At 46.0% G+C, this 16159-nt stretch overlaps 1 protein-coding gene and 1 non-coding gene across 4 annotated transcripts in view; one reads left to right on the top strand and one right to left on the bottom strand.

The window, feature by feature from the left end:
- Positions 1 to 432: 432 nt before the first annotated feature.
- Positions 433 to 16159, top strand: part of nr1i2 (nuclear receptor subfamily 1, group I, member 2) — an 82875-nt gene continuing 67148 nt past the window's right edge. Inside the window, exons 1-7 of one of the 3 annotated variants that reach the window (XM_045707780.1) lie at positions 434 to 772; positions 3054 to 3159; positions 6614 to 6786; positions 7806 to 7936; positions 9267 to 9433; positions 9517 to 9887; positions 9966 to 10111. In XM_045707780.1, coding sequence (XP_045563736.1) covers positions 6620 to 6786; positions 7806 to 7936; positions 9267 to 9433; positions 9517 to 9887; positions 9966 to 10111 — 982 coding nt within the window. In that variant the 5' untranslated portion in view covers positions 434 to 772; positions 3054 to 3159; positions 6614 to 6619. Of the gene's footprint in view, positions 773 to 3053; positions 3160 to 6613; positions 6787 to 7805; positions 7937 to 9266; positions 9434 to 9516; positions 9888 to 9965; positions 10112 to 16159 lie in introns of all 3 variants that reach the window. The other 2 variants (XM_014174164.2, XM_045707778.1) reach the window with 2 other exon arrangements.
- On the bottom strand, positions 8386 to 8462 carry trnat-ugu (transfer RNA threonine (anticodon UGU)). The gene has a single exon. It is a non-coding gene; the product is annotated as a tRNA-Thr (tRNA).

Genomic DNA, 16159 nt, shown 5'->3' with positions numbered 1-16159 from the left:
ATTTCATGGGTCTATGGTTGAGTAGGTTTAGGATCTTTCTTGTATGGGTTGTGTTACTACAGTTACTATTACAGGCTACTACAGATGTAGGATCTTAATTCGAGCCAGTTTGCTACAGCAGGGAATTAATCCTGCAAAAAGGAAATGTGAAATATTATGTGGATTATAATTATGGACATGTTTGTAGGGGTGAATGAAATTCAAGACTAACATTTCAAAGTGAAAATTACAATCTTCAGAAGACTATTAAACTTCAAATACACTACAAGTTTAAAGTGTCCTGCTTTGCAGGAAAGTTTTCCTGCAACAGGGTGATCCTACATATGTACAATACGTCATCCTCCTAACACGAGTATAGTGTGTGGGAAAGCCTGCAATGTGGATAGGCCATTGGCTGAGAAATCAGTCCGTCTCATGTTGAGAGAGCTCGGCATTTAACCTGATACTGTAGACAGCACAACTAATAAACCTGAATTACTAATACAGTGGTTTTGTTGTATTCAACTTTTGAGGCGTTTCTGTCAGTTTAACCTAGGTCTAAAAAATATAATTATTATTGTCATCATCAACCTAGAGCGTAACCAGGAAGTGAGTGGGCGCTCTGGAGACGAGGGAGCTTTGGTGTTGAGGAGTGCGCTTCTCAGTCAGTGATTCTGGATAAACACTTTCACTTGAAAGTCGCAGCTACAATGTTTTCTTCAAAGTAGTCATGGCCCACGGGAAGTCGCCTTCCAAGACCCGGGGATTATGATATTAGTGCTGTAATGTCTTTGTAAGTAAATCAGTCTTTCATGCTTTATGTTGCCTCTAAAATGAAAAAGAAAGACCGTAGGATAGGCTCGTGCTCTACTCCGTGTATACACAGGATACTTTGTAGTGAAATTCACAGCTTGGATCGCTCGCGGCTGCAGTAATAATTGTCATATTTTTTGCAACATTCATTCACTGTTAAAATGCAATGTTTTGGCTATTGCTACGTTTGTGAAGTGGACCATTTTGTGTCACTGCAATCAGTGTTCATGACAAAGTACCGTAGGCTGCTATACCACCTGCTTGTCTCTGTTCAGAGAAGTATTTCAAACGTTTACACAGAACTTTGGACCCGAGCCATGGCATAGAAGTGTGTGTGTACGCGCATGTGTTTTGTCTGTGTTTTTGTATCTGTGTGTGTGGCAATTGCTTCATAGTTATACCATTGTTATTCTCACAATGGTAGGACCTGGATTACGAGTCCAGATTCCAGTTGTTGTTCTCTCTCTCTCTTTCTCTCCCTCTGTGTGTGCTGTTATTCAGAACACTAACTTATTTCCTGTCTACATGTAATTTGAATCATATCACAAGGTGGCACACTGACATTTTTCAACATGAATGAAGTCCTAGATAGGGAGAGCACTGAAGGCCAAGCAGAGAACCAGTGAAAGTTAAATTACACTATTTGAGTGACATGTCCCCATAATGTGTGGGTAATGGTACTATGTAATTAAAGTACATTAAACAAAAGCACTAAAAGGGTTGTGATTGGCAGCAGGTCTTGAGCAGACCACCCCCACCAGCCTGGTCTCATAGACTATACGTAACATAGTAAAGATACATCCTCAATACCCAAATTAGTATGATATGTTACATTTGACATGGTTACGTAAGACAGATTGTTACTTAAAGGGTTAAGGTTAGGTTTAGCTAACATTTTAAGTAGTTTCAAAGTAGATAAAAAGTAGTAGAAAAATTGCTAATTAGCTGAAATGCTAAAGTTGTCCGTGATGAGATTTGAACTCGTAACCTTTGGGTTGCTAGACTTTCGCATTAAACACCTACCCATCCACCTCGAACAACCACCCACCTCGAACAACCATACATTTTACATTAACCTGTTATGGCTAGGGGGCAGTATTTTCACGGCTGGATAAAAATACATGCATGTTTTGTTCAATCAAGTTCATATTTATATCAAAAACCAGCTTTTTACATTAGCATGTGACTAAATTACTCACGATAAACGTTCACAAAAAACATAACAATTATTTTAAGAATTATAGATACAGAACTCCTTTATGCAATCGCGGTGTCCGATTTTAAAATAGCTTTTCGGTGAAAGCACATTTTGCAATATTCTGAGTAGATAGCTCGCCATCACGGGCTAGCTATTTTGACACCCACCAAGTTTGGTACTCACCAAACTCAGATTTACTATAAGAAAAATTGGATTACCTTTGCTGTTCTTCATCAGAATGCACTCCCAGGACTTCTACTTAAACAACAAATGTTGGTTTGGTTCCAAATAATCCATAGTTATATCCAAATAGCGGCGTTTTGTTGTGCATTCAAGACACTATCCGAAGGGTAACGAAGGGTGACGCGCCCGGTGCGTTTCGTGACAAAAAAAATCAAAATATTCCATTACCGTACTTCGAAGCATGTCAAACGCTGTTTAACTTGTTATGGATAGGGGGCAGTATTTTCACGGCCGGATAAAAAACGTACCCGATTTAATCTGATTATTACTCCTGCCCAGAAACTAGAATATGCATATAATTATTAGCTTTGGATAGAAAACACTCCAAAGTTTCTAAAACTGTTTGAATGGTGTCTGTGAGTATAACAAAATGCTCTGAAACCAGGTGTACCCCACTTCAATCTCTGTTTCTCGCTCTCACTCACTCACTCACTCACTCACTCACTCACTCACTCACTCACTCACTCACTCACTCACTCACTCACTCACTCACTCACTCACACACACACACACACACACACACACACACACACACACACACACACACACACACACACACACACACACACACACACACACACACACACACACACACACACACAAACCCGCACACACACACACACACACACTGGACACCAACATAATGTCATTAACCTCAGGTTATTACACAATATCAATTAAATGTCATTACATTCCCTAATATATTGCTATTACAGTTTTGTTACAAAGCAATAAAGGAATTCTGTGTCAGAGAGTCATCAGTGGTGCAACATATAGGTACTCTCATGCAAAGAGTGAGAGTTTTTCTCCATCTCTCCAGCTCTTAATTTTGCCTGACATTGGAGCTCTCTGTCCTTCTGACAACAACTATGAGAGATTGAGAAGGAAGAGAACTGAATCAGAAGCAAAACATCATCTGGTAAAATGTAAATAAAAACACTTTATCTACATATTTATTTCACCTTCCCACCCCTGTTGTGTGTTTGTCTGCATTTGACTGTGTGTACATGTGTGTGTTGTTACAAAACCAATAACTAGCCTATTTATTTTTCTTCTCTCCTTATGTCTAGGGGTTATAGGCCTAGCTACATGGTACAGTTGAAGTCGGAAGTTTGCATACACCTTAGCCAAATACATTTAAACTGTTTTTCACAATTCCTGACATTTAATCCTAGTAAAAATTCCCTGTCTTAGGTCAGTTAAGAGCACCACTTTATTTGAAGAATGTTAAATGTCAGAATAATTGTCACGTCCTGACCAGTATTTAAGTATTATTTGTATTATATTTGGTCAGGGCGTGGCAGAGCGTATGTTTGTTTTGTATGGTGGTGTTTTTTGTGTGTGGTTTAGAGGGGTGTGTTATTTAGGTGTTCCTGGGTTTTGGGTGTATGTTTCTGAATTAGTATGTTCTAGGTTAGTTTTTCTATGTGTAGGTTTGGGTGCTGGACTCTCAATTGGAGGCAGGTGTTTCTAGTTGCCTCTGATTGGGAGTCCTATAAGTAGGTGTGTGTTTGGTTTGTCATTTGTGGGTAGTTACATTTTGCACTGCTAAGTATTATTGCTTTTGCCTGTGAAACTGTCCTTCGTCGTTCTTGTTTTTTGTGTATGCTTCATTATATCTAATTAAAAGATGAGCATCCACATTCCTGCTGCGTATTGGTCCTCCCTTCAACACGGCAATAATTGTGACAATAATAGTAGAGAGAATGATTGATTTCAGCTTTTATTTCTTTAATCATATTCCTAGTGGGCCAGAAGTTTACATACACTCAATTAAATTGTTTAACTTGGGTCAAACGTTCCGGGTAGCCTTCCACAAGCTTCCCCCAATAAGTTGGGTGAATTTTGGCCCATTCCTCCTGACAGAGCTGGTGTAACTGAGTCAGGTTTGTAGGCCTCCTTGCTCGCACACGCTTTTTCAGTTCTGCCCACAAATTTTCTATAGAATTGAGGTCAGGGCTTTGTGATTGCCATTCCAATACCTTGACTTTGTTGTCCTTAAGCCGTTTTGCCGCAACTTTAGAAGTATGCTTGGGGTCATTGTCCATTTGGAAGACCCATTTGCGACCAAGCTTTAACTTCCTGACTGATGTCTTGAGATGTTGCTTCAATATATCCACATAATTTTCCTCCCTCATGATGCCATCTATTTTGTGAAGTGCACCAGTCCCTCCTGCAGCAAAGCACACCTACAACATGATCCTGCCACCCCCGTGCTTCACGGTTGTGATGGTGTTCTTTGGCTTGCAAGCCTCCTCCTTTTTCCTCCAAACATAACGATGGTCATTATGGCCAAACAGTTCTATTTTTGTTTCATCAGACCAGAGGTCATTTCTCCAAAAAGTACAATCTTTGTCCCCATGTGTCCCCAGATTTACACATCTAGTTTTTCTGGATCTATGTCAAGTAATGCAAGTGGAAGAAATGGCACAGCAGCCATTTTGGGAGGCGGTGTGGATGACCACACACCATAGCAGTCATCTTTATTTAGTCATCATAGCAGTCATCATAAATATTATTTTTGAAAATGTCTAAAAGGTACATATGGATCCACCTATGAGCTGTTGCTGGTCCTAACAATAATCATACACATTGGCTACTCATAAGTGTTTGCTCTTTAAGCTCCTAATTTCTATCTGCAAACCATAGTCTGGCTTTTTTATGGCGGTTTTGGAGCAGTGGCTTCTTTCCTGCTGAGCGGCCTTTCAGGTTATGTAGATATAGGACTCGTTTTACTGTGGATATAGATACTTTTGTACCTGTTTCCTCCAGCATCTTCACAAGGTCCTTTGCTGTTGTTCTGGGATTGATTTTCACTTTTCGCACCAAAGTACGCTCATCTCTAGGAGACAGAACGTGTCTCATTACTGAGCGGTATGACGGCTGCGTGGTCCATTGGTGTTTATACTTACGTGCTATTGTTTGTACAGCTGAACGTGCTACCTTCAGGCGTTTGGAAATTGCTACCAAGGATGAACCAGACTTGTGGAGGTCTACAATTTGTTTTCTGAGGTCTTGGCTGATTTCTTTTGATTTTCCCATGATGTCAAGTAAAGAGGCACTGAGTTTGAAGGTAGGCCTTGAAATACATCCACAGGTACACCTCCTATTGACTCAAATGATGTCAATTAGCCTATCAGAAGCTTCTAAAGCCATGACATAATTTTCAAGGAATTTTCACAGATGTTTAAAGGCACAGTCAACTTAGTGTTTGTAAACTTCTGACCCACTGAAATTGTGATACAGTGAATTATAAGTGAAATAATCTGTCTGTAAACAATTGTTGGAAAAATTACTTGTGTCATGCACAAAGTAGATGTCCTAACTGACTTGCCAAAACTATAGTTTGTTAACAAGAAATTTGTGGTTGAAAAACGAGTTTTAATGACTCCAACCTACGTGTATGTAAACTTCCGACTTCAGCTGCATGTAACCTGATTTGATGTGTGCATAAATGTGGGAAGTAAGTGTGTGTGATCATTAAGTGTTGAATGTGTGCCCAGGAGACAGCCACCTTAACTTAGGTCCAGGGCCAGCTCCGTCTTGACAACATGGGCGGCCAGTCCAAGCGGATTATTATGTGTTCAGATGGTGACGAAACATAAATATGTACAAAAAGTAAAAATACAAAAAGGCATGCCCAAACTAAAGACCCAATAACAAAGGTATTGTGTGGGACTGGGATTGTGTTGGTTTCAGTAGCTGTCAGCTTTGTATTTTTTTGACAGGGTCAGCGGATGGATTAGTTATCTCCAGTTTGATTGTTAGTTGATTTCAAATGTTCAGTTTTCTTTAGACATTTAGACATATTGTCAGTCTGTCTGATTTTGATGTGACTTTCAGTTTATTAAATGATTGGTTTTGTGTAATTGTTAATCTGCCCCATCTAAAGAGAAGCTGAGGTGTCCCTGTTCTGCATGCTGCAAATAATAGAAATATATTCTATAGAACTGACAGAGAAGTGCATGTCTGTTCGTTCTATTTTTATATATAATTCAGAACATTATGTAACAGACATGTAGGACAGACTCTTTCAAGACAGAAACTCATGAACCACCTGTTTAATGCCTGACCTAAGAAGCAGGAGCCTATTTTATTTTCCGTCATAGATCTAATGACTGCTATATTTAGAAGAACCGACTGACCCTTACATTTGTAAATAAGATCACACCAAAGCTCTTATAATATAAATGTTTATCTGTTTTGACCTGATAAGACTGTGATGTTTACCTGAAATTGAATATTTGAAAAAAAGATTTACTTCAATTAATTAAAAATGATATTCATCTCATATTGAATAGTCAGTAGTTGGTCTGATTGGAATCTATTCCATTCTCATTAGTAACAGTGCTGAGGGCTCTGTTATAACACCTCCCTCAGGTCAGAATGAGTAAGGAGAACCTCAGCGACTGGCCCTCTTCCCAGACCTCTGCAGAGGAGGAAGAGGATGAGGAAGATGATGGGGAGCCCAAGGTGTGTCAGGTGTGTGGAGATCGGGCTACAGGCTATCACTTCAACGCCATGACATGTGAGGGCTGCAAGGGATTCTTCAGGTAAGTGAAACACACACACTCAAGCATTCAGTACTGTGTTAGCATACACAAGGAATTGAGTGTTTGAGAACGTTTGTGTTTTACAAATTAAGTGGTTAATACATTGTGGCCAATAGTTGCTCACAGGTGAGAGCAGTAGATACATCTCCTGAATTATGTGGAATATAATTAATGGTTGATATAGTTTTCATTTGGGCAAATCTAGTCTGACATTTTAAAGTGGAAATTACAAACTTTTGAAGCCCTTTTTAAGCTGCAATATGTAACTTTTTGGGCGTCCTGACCAAATTCACATAGAATTGTGAGTTATAGATATGTCATTCTCATTGAAAGCAAGTCTAAGCGGTAAATAGGTTTGGAGCATGTCTATCAGTGGTATCCATTGACGATGAAGATACGCAGATGTCAAATTAGCTCATTAAAACACAACACACACACACACACACACACACACACACACACACACACACAATCTGTCTCTTATACACACGCATGCACATGTATTTTCTTAAAAAGCATAGTTAAGATAATAACTGAATCCATGTAATTGTCACACCCTGATCTGTTTCAGCTGTCTTTGTGCTTGTCTCCACCCTCCTCCAGGTGTCGCTCATCTTCACCATTATCCCCTGTGTATTTACACCTGTGTTCTCTGTTTGTCTGTTGCCAGTTCGTTTTGTTTCGTAAAACCTACCAGAGTTTGTTCCCCTGCGCCTGTTTTCTAGTCCTTCCCGGTTTTGACTGTTCTGCCTACCCTGAGCCTGCCTGCCATTCTATACCTGCCTGCCGTTCTGGACCTTTTGCACCCTCTCTGGATTACTGACCTCTGCCTGCCTTTGACCTGTCGTTTGCCTGGCCCTGTACTAGAAAAATGTTGTTTCTTCAACACTGTCTGCATCTGGGTCATACCTGAAACCTGATAGTAATAATGTTTAAATCTGTGGCTGAAACTCACCTCTTCCACATACAGTATAGTATATTTATAGTATGTGTATCATGTGCCTCTGATGTTGTGCCAGGCGTGCCATGAAGCACCCCACTAAGTTCTGCTGCCCGTGGCAGGGTGCCTGTGTCATCACCAAGAACAACCGCCGCCAGTGCCAGGCCTGTCGACTCCACAAATGCCAGTCCATAGGCATGCTGAAAGAGTGTGAGTTCACACACTAACACGAACACACTTACACCCATACACTGGGTTACCGTTGGCTTTTTAATAATCTTTCTGTAGTGACATGCAGACCTGGGTTCAAATACATGTGTTATTTAAATACTTGTATTCTTTGTATTTGAGTATTTTAAAATAATGTGGTGCTGAATCAACTACTTCTACTACAAGTATTTGAAAGTATTTTCTAATTTCCTATAAATAGGCTGTTATTTGAAAATATTTTCTAAGACTTATTTCAAATAACCCTAGGATCAATCAGACCAGGGTTCAAATGCATGGAGTATTTCAATATTTGTATTCAAATACATGCCAATACATTCCAAGTGTCTGGAACATATGAACCATTTTACATTTTAGTCATTTAGCAGACACTCTTATCCAAAGCGACTTACAGTAGTGAATGCATAATTTCATACATTTTTTCTCCATACTGGTCCCCCATGGGAATCGAACCCACAACCCTGGCGTTACAAACACCATGCTCTACCAACTGAGCCACACGGGAACCCTCTATCGCTGTCCCCTGGACCATATGAACCCTCAATCCCTCTCCCCTGGACAATATGAACCCTCTATCTCTCTCCCCTGGACCCTATGAACCCTCAATCCCTCTCCCCTGGACCATATGAACCCTCTCCCCTGGACCCTATGAACCCGTAATCCCTCTCCCCTGGACCATATGAACCCTATATATATATACTGAGTGTACACAACTTTAGGAACACCTTCCTAATATTTTGTCCTCAGGACAGCCTCAATTTGTCGGGCGTGGACTCTACAAGGTGTCGAAAGCGTTTCATAGGGATCCTGGCCCATGTTGACTCCAATGATTCCCACAGTTGTGGCAATTTGTCTCTATGTCCATTTGAGGTGGTGGACCAATCTTTATACACACGGGAAGCTGTTGAGCTTGAAAAACCCAGCAGCGATGAAGTTCTTGACAGAAACCGGTGTGCCTGGCATCTCTACCATACCCTGTTCAAAGGCATTTTGTGTCTTGCCCATTCACTCTCTGTATGGCACACATACACAATCCATGTCGCAATTGTCAATCCTTTTTTAACCTGTCGCCTCCCCTTCATCTACACTGATTTGAAGTGGATTTAACAAGTGACATCAATAAGAGATCATAGCTTTCACCTGGTCAGTCTATGTCATGGAAAGAGCAGGTGTTCTTAATGTTTTTTATATACTCAGTATTCCAATATATTAAACTTCTTCTTCAAACTTAAAAATGTATGTAAAAGTAATTGAAATAGTATTTGAACCCAGGTCTGCCGTGGTGGCAAAGCATTTGTCTCTGTTGCCATAGTGATCATGTCAAAGGAGGCTGTGGAGAAGAGGAGGAGTCAGATCAGGAGGAACAGGATGGTTGAAGAGCCCCCAGTCCTCTCGCCACAACAGGAAGCTGTCATACAGGAACTGTTCAACGCCCATGAAAAGACCTTCGACATCACCTTTTCCCACTTCCAGTTCAGGGTGTGTGTGTGTGCGTCTGTGCATTTGTGTCCTGTGTTGCATATTGGGTGGATGATATCTGATTGAGTTTGTGTCTGTTTCAGCCCATCGACAGAGACCTCAACCCCATGTCTGTGTGGAACCAGACTGCCACTGGGCAAAGTGCAAAACAGACTAGAAGAATGGATAACTTGTCATCATCTTACTCCACTTCCACCTCCACCAGCTTCTCCTCTTCCTCCTGTTCTTTAGAGGATGAGGAGGACAGGAGTGATGGAGGGAAGAATATGGTTTTCACCACTCTGCCCGATGTAGCTGACCTTACCACCGACATGGAGCAGGAGAAGGAGAAGAAGGAGGACAGGAGTGATGGGGGGAAGAATACGGTTTTCACCACTCTGCCCCACATAGCTGACCTCACCACCTACATGATCCAAAACATCATCAACTTTGCCAAAGGACTCCCCTCCTTCAGGTGTGTGTGTTTGCGTATGTCCCTCCTTCTCTCTCTATTGCTCTCTTATCTGTGAGGGTGTGTGGGTGTATCTGACAGGGCCCTGGCCATAGACGACCAGATCTCTCTGTTGAAGGGGGCCATGTTTGAGATGATGCAGATCCGCTTCAACATGATGTTCAATGTCAAGACGGGCATCTGGGAGTGTGGTCCCCTGACGTACTGCATGGACGACGCTGTCCGGGGTGAGTGAACCTTCATACTACATAGCCAAACATACATACATAGCATACATAACCATGCTGAATACGGAGTCCCAAAGTGGTAGAATGTCCTGTATTGAAGGCCCATTATAAACTAGTCACACGGTTCATGGCTGAGAGGGGTGACTTACTGCAGGTTAATAAGCTGCATGGGGCTCACTATGGAACCTCTCTAACGAGGAGGAAGAGAGGTGGATATGCAGGTAGAAGGAGAATAGAGGAGGTGGAGGAGAGGGAGGTGTGTCAGCAGGTTTAATTACCTCTGGTGGAGGAGAGGGAGGTGTGTCAGCAGGTTTAGTTATCTCTGATGGGAGGTGGAGGAGAGGGAGGTGTGTCAGCAGGTTTAGTTACCTCTGGTGGGAGGTGGAGGAGAGGGAGGTGTGTCAGCAGGTTTAGTTATCTCTGGTGGAGGAGAGGGAGGTGTGTCAGCAGGTTTAGTTACCTCTGGTGGGAGGTGGAGGAGAGGGAGGTGTGTCAGCAGGTTTAGTTATCTCTGGTGGGAGGTGGAGGAGAGGGAGGTATGTCAGCAGGTTTAGTTATCTCTGATGGGAGGTGGAGGAGAGGGAGGTGTGTCAGCAGGTTTAGTTACCTCTGGTGGGAGGTGGAGGAGAGGGAGGTGTGTCAGCAGGTTTAGTTACCTCTGGTGGGAGGTGGAGGAGAGGGAGGTGTGTCAGCAGGTTTAGTTACCTCTGGTGGAAGGTGGAGGAGAGGGAGGTGTGTCAGCAGGTTTAGTTACCTCTGGTGGGAGGTGGAGGAGAGGGAGGTGTGTCAGCAGGTTTAGTTACCTCTGGTGGGAGGTGGAGGAGAGGGAGGTGTGTCAGCAGGTTTAGTTATCTCTGGTGGAGGAGAGGGAGGTGTGTCAGCAGGTTTAGTTACCTCTGGTGGAGGAGAGGGAGGTGTGTCAGCAGGTTTAGTTACCTCTGGTGGGAGGTGGAGGAGAGGGAGGTGTGTCAGCAGGTTTAGTTACCTCTGGTGGAGGAGAGGGAGGTGTGTCAGCAGGTTTAGTTACCTCTGGGAGGTGGAGGAGAGGGAGGTGTGTCAGCAGGTTTAGTTATCTCTGGTGGGTGGTGGAGGAGAGGGAGGTGTGTCAGCAGGTTTAGTTATCTCTGGTGGAGGAGAGGGAGGTGTGTCAGCAGGTTTAGTTATCTCTGGTGGAGGAGAGGGAGGTGTGTCAGCAGGTTTAGTTATCTCTGGTGGAGGAGATGGAGGTGTGTCAGCAGGTTTAGTTATCTCTGGTGGAGGAGAGGGGGGTGTGTCAGCAGGTTTAGTTATCTCTGGTGGGAGGTGGAGGAGAGGGAGGTGTGTCAGCAGGTTTAGTTATCTCTGGTGGAAGGTGGAGGAGAGGGAGGTGTGTCAGCAGGTTTAGTTATCTCTGGTGGGAGGTGGAGGAGAGGGAGGTGTGTCAGCAGGTTTAGTTACCTCTGGTGGGAGGTGGAGGAGAGGGAGGTGTGTCAGCAGGTTTAGTTATCTCTGGTGGGAGGTGGAGGAGAGGGAGGTGTGTCAGCAGGTTTAGTTACCTCTGGTGGAGGAGAGGGAGGTGTGTCGGCAGGTTTAGTTATCTCTGGTGGAGGAGAGGGAAAGTGTGTCAGCAGGTTTAGTTACCTCTGGTGGAGGAGAGGGAGGTGTGTCAGCAGGTTTAGTTATCTCTGGTGGAGGAGAGGGAGGTGTGTCAGCAGGTTTAGTTACCTCTGGTGGAGGAGAGGGAGGTGTGTCAGCAGGTTTAGTTACCTCTGGTGGGAGGTGGAGGAGAGGGAGGTGTGTCAGCAGGTTTAGTTACCTCTGGTGGGAGTTGGAGGAGAGGGAGGTGTGTCAGCAGGTTTAGTTATCTCTGGTGGGAGGTGGAGGAGAGGGAGGTTTGTCAGCAGGTTTAGTTATCTCTGGTGGGAGGTGGAGGAGAGGGAGGTGTGTCAGCAGGTTTAGTTACCTCTGGTGGGAGGTGGAGGAGAGGGAGGAGTGTCAGCAGGTTTAGTTACCTCTGGTGGGAGGTGGAGGAGAGGGAGGTGTGTCAGCAGGTTTAGTTATCTCTGGTGGGAGGTGGAGGAGAGGGAGGTGTGTCAGCAGGTTTAGTTATCTCTGGTGGGAGGTGGAGGAGAGGGAGGTGTGTCAGCAGGTTTAGTTATCTCTGGTGGAGGAGAGGGAGGTGTGTCAGCAGGTTTAGTTATCTCTGGTGGAGGAGAGGGAGGTGTGTCAGCAGGTTTAGTTATCTCTGGTGGGAGGTGGAGGAGAGGGAGGTGTGTCAGCAGGTTTAGTTACCTCTGGTGGAGGAGAGGGAGGTGTGTCTGCAGGTTTAGTTACCTCTGGTGGAGGAGAGGGAGGTGTGTCAGCAGGTTTAGTTATCTCTGGTGGGAGGTGGAGGAGAGGGAGGTGTGTCAGCAGGTTTAGTTACCTCTGGTGGAGGAGAGGGAGGTGTGTCAGCAGGTTTAGTTATCTCTGGTGGGAGGTGGAGGAGAGGGAGGTGTGTCAGCAGGTTTAGTTACCTCTGGTGGGAGGTGGAGGAGAGGGAGGTGTGTCAGCAGGTTTAGTTATCTCTGGTGGGAGGTGGAGGAGAGGGAGGTGTGTCAGCAGGTTTAGTTATCTCTGGTGGGAGGTGGAGGAGAGGGAGGTGTGTCAGCAGGTTTAGTTATCTCTGGTGGGAGGTGGAGGAGAGGGAGGTGTGTCAGCAGGTTTAGTTATCTCTGGTGGAGGAGAGGGAGGTGTGTCAGCAGGTTTAGTTATCTCTGATGGGAGGTGGAGGAGAGGGAGGTGTGTCAGCAGGTTTAGTTACCTCTGGTGGGAGGTGGAGGAGAGGGAGGTGTGTCAGCAGGTTTAGTTACCTCTGGTAGGAGGTGGAGGAGAGGGAGGTGTGTCAGCAGGTTTAGTTATCTCTGGTGGAGGAGAGGGAGGTGTGTCAGCAGGTTTAGTTACCTCTGGTGGAGGAGAGGGAGGTGTGTCAGCAGGTTTAGTTACCTCTGGTGGGAGGTGGAGGAGAGGGAGGTGTGTCAGCAGGTTTAGTTATCTCTGGTGGGTGGTGGAGGAGAGGGAGGTGTGTCAGCAGGTTTAGTTATCTCTGGTGGAGGAGAGGGAGGTGTGTCAGCAGGTTTAGTTATCTCTGGTGGAGGAGAGGGAGGTGTGTCAGCAGGTTTAGTTATCTCTGGTGGAGGAGAGGGAGGTGTGTCAGCAGGTTTAGTTATCTCTGGTGGGAGGTGGAGGAGAGGGAGGTGTGTCAGCAGGTTTAGTTATCTCTGGTGGAAGGTGGAGGAGAGGGAGGTGTGTCAGCAGGTTTAGTTATCTCTGGTGGGAGGTGGAGGAGAGGGAGGTGTGTCAGCAGGTTTAGTTACCTCTGGTGGGAGGTGGAGGAGAGGGAGGTGTGTCAGCAGGTTTAGTTATCTCTGGTGGGAGGTGGAGGAGAGGGAGGTGTGTCAGCAGGTTTAGTTACCTCTGGTGGAGGAGAGGGAGGTGTGTCGGCAGGTTTAGTTATCTCTGGTGGAGGAGAGGGAAAGTGTGTCAGCAGGTTTAGTTACCTCTGGTGGAGGAGAGGGAGGTGTGTCAGCAGGTTTAGTTATCTCTGGTGGGAGGTGGAGGAGAGGGAGGTGTGTCAGCAGGTTTAGTTATCTCTGGTGGAGGAGAGGGAGGTGTGTCAGCAGGTTTAGTTACCTCTGGTGGAGGAGAGGGAGGTGTGTCAGCAGGTTTAGTTACCTCTGGTGGGAGGTGGAGGAGAGGGAGGTGTGTCAGCAGGTTTAGTTACCTCTGGTGGGAGGTGGAGGAGAGGGAGGTGTGTCAGCAGGTTTAGTTACCTCTGGTGGGAGGTGGAGGAGAGGGAGGTGTGTCAGCAGGTTTAGTTATCTCTGGTGGGAGGTGGAGGAGAGGGAGGTATGTCAGCAGGTTTAGTTATCTCTGGTGGGAGGTGGAGGAGAGGGAGGTGTGTCAGCAGGTTTAGTTACCTCTGGTGGAGGAGAGGGAGGTGTGTCAGCAGGTTTAGTTATCTCTGGTGGAGGAGAGGGAGGTGTGTCTGCAGGTTTAGTTATCTCTGGTGGGAGGTGGAGGAGAGGGAGGTGTGTCAGCAGGTTTAGTTACCTCTGGTGGAGGAGAGGGAGGTGTGTCAGCAGGTTTAGTTATCTCTGGTGGAGGAGAGGGAGGTGTGTCAGCAGGTTTAGTTATCTCTGGTGGGAGGTGGAGGAGAGGGAGGTGTGTCAGCAGGTTTAGTTATCTCTGGTGGGAGGTGGAGGAGAGGGAGGTGTGTCAGCAGGTTTAGTTATCTCTGGTGGGAGGTGGAGGAGAGGGAGGTGTGTCAGCAGGTTTAGTTATCTCTGGTGGGAGGTGGAGGAGAGGGAGGTGTGTCAGCAGGTTTAGTTATCTCTGGTGGAGGAGAGGGAGGTGTGTCAGCAGGTTTAGTTATCTCTGATGGGAGGTGGAGGAGAGGGAGGTGTGTCAGCAGGTTTAGTTACCTCTGGTGGGAGGTGGAGGAGAGGGAGGTGTGTCAGCAGGTTTAGTTACCTCTGGTAGGAGGTGGAGGAGAGGGAGGTGTGTCAGCAGGTTTAGTTATCTCTGGTGGAGGAGAGGGAGGTGTGTCAGCAGGTTTAGTTACCTCTGGTGGAGGAGAGGGAGGTGTGTCAGCAGGTTTAGTTACCTCTGGTGGGAGGTGGAGGAGAGGGAGGTGTGTCAGCAGGTTTAGTTATCTCTGGTGGGTGGTGGAGGAGAGGGAGGTGTGTCAGCAGGTTTAGTTATCTCTGGTGGAGGAGAGGGAGGTGTGTCAGCAGGTTTAGTTATCTCTGGTGGAGGAGAGGGAGGTGTGTCAGCAGGTTTAGTTATCTCTGGTGGAGGAGAGGGAGGTGTGTCAGCAGGTTTAGTTATCTCTGGTGGAGGAGAGGGGGGTGTGTCAGCAGGTTTAGTTATCTCTGGTGGGAGGTGGAGGAGAGGGAGGTGTGTCAGCAGGTTTAGTTATCTCTGGTGGAAGGTGGAGGAGAGGGAGGTGTGTCAGCAGGTTTAGTTATCTCTGGTGGGAGGTGGAGGAGAGGGAGGTGTGTCAGCAGGTTTAGTTACCTCTGGTGGGAGGTGGAGGAGAGGGAGGTGTGTCAGCAGGTTTAGTTATCTCTGGGGTGGAGGAGAGGGAGGTGTGTCAAGGAGTTACCTCTGGTGGAGGAGAGGGAGGTGTGTCGGCAGGTTTAGTTATCTCTGGTGGAGGAGAGGGAGGTGTGTCAGCAGGTTTAGTTATCTCTGGTGGAGGAGAGGGAGGTGTGTCAGCAGGTTTAGTTATCTCTGGTGGAGGAGAGGGAGGTGTGTCAGCAGGTTTAGTTATCTCTGGTGGGAGGTGGAGGAGAGGGAGGTGTGTCAGCAGGTTTAGTTACCTCTGGTGGAGGAGAGGGAGGTGTGTCAGCAGGTTTAGTTATCTCTGGTGGAGGAGAGGGAGGTGTGTCAGCAGGTTTAGTTATCTCTGGTGGGAGGTGGAGGAGAGGGAGGTGTGTCAGCAGGTTTAGTTATCTCTGGTGGGAGGTGGAGGAGAGGGAGGTGTGTCAGCAGGTTTAGTTATCTCTGGTGGGAGGTGGAGGAGAGGGAGGTGTGTCAGCAGGTTTAGTTATCTCTGGTGGGAGGTGGAGGAGAGGGAGGTGTGTCAGCAGGTTTAGTTATCTCTGGTGGAGGAGAGGGAGGTGTGTCAGCAGGTTTAGTTATCTCTGATGGGAGGTGGAGGAGAGGGAGGTGTGTCAGCAGGTTTAGTTACCTCTGGTGGGAGGTGGAGGAGAGGGAGGTGTGTCAGCAGGTTTAGTTATCTCTGGTGGGAGGTGGAGGAGAGGGAGGTGTGTCAGCAGGTTTAGTTATCTCTGGTGGAGGAGAGGGAGGTGTGTCAGCAGGTTTAGTTATCTCTGGTGGAGGAGAGGGAGGTGTGTCAGCAGGTTTAGTTACCTCTGGTGGGAGGTGGAGGAGAGGGAGGTGTGTCAGCAGGTTTAGTTATCTCTGGTGGGAGGTGGAGGAGAGGGAGGTGTGTCAGCAGGTTTAGTTATCTCTGGTGGAGGAGAGGGAGGTGTGTCAGCAGGTTTAGTTATCTCTGGTGGAGGA

The sequence above is a fragment of the Salmo salar genome, chromosome ssa25 (assembly GCF_905237065.1).
Source record: "Salmo salar chromosome ssa25, Ssal_v3.1, whole genome shotgun sequence".
Classification (NCBI taxonomy): domain Eukaryota; kingdom Metazoa; phylum Chordata; class Actinopteri; order Salmoniformes; family Salmonidae; genus Salmo; species Salmo salar.
This window is presented reverse-complemented; position numbering and strand designations above follow the sequence as displayed.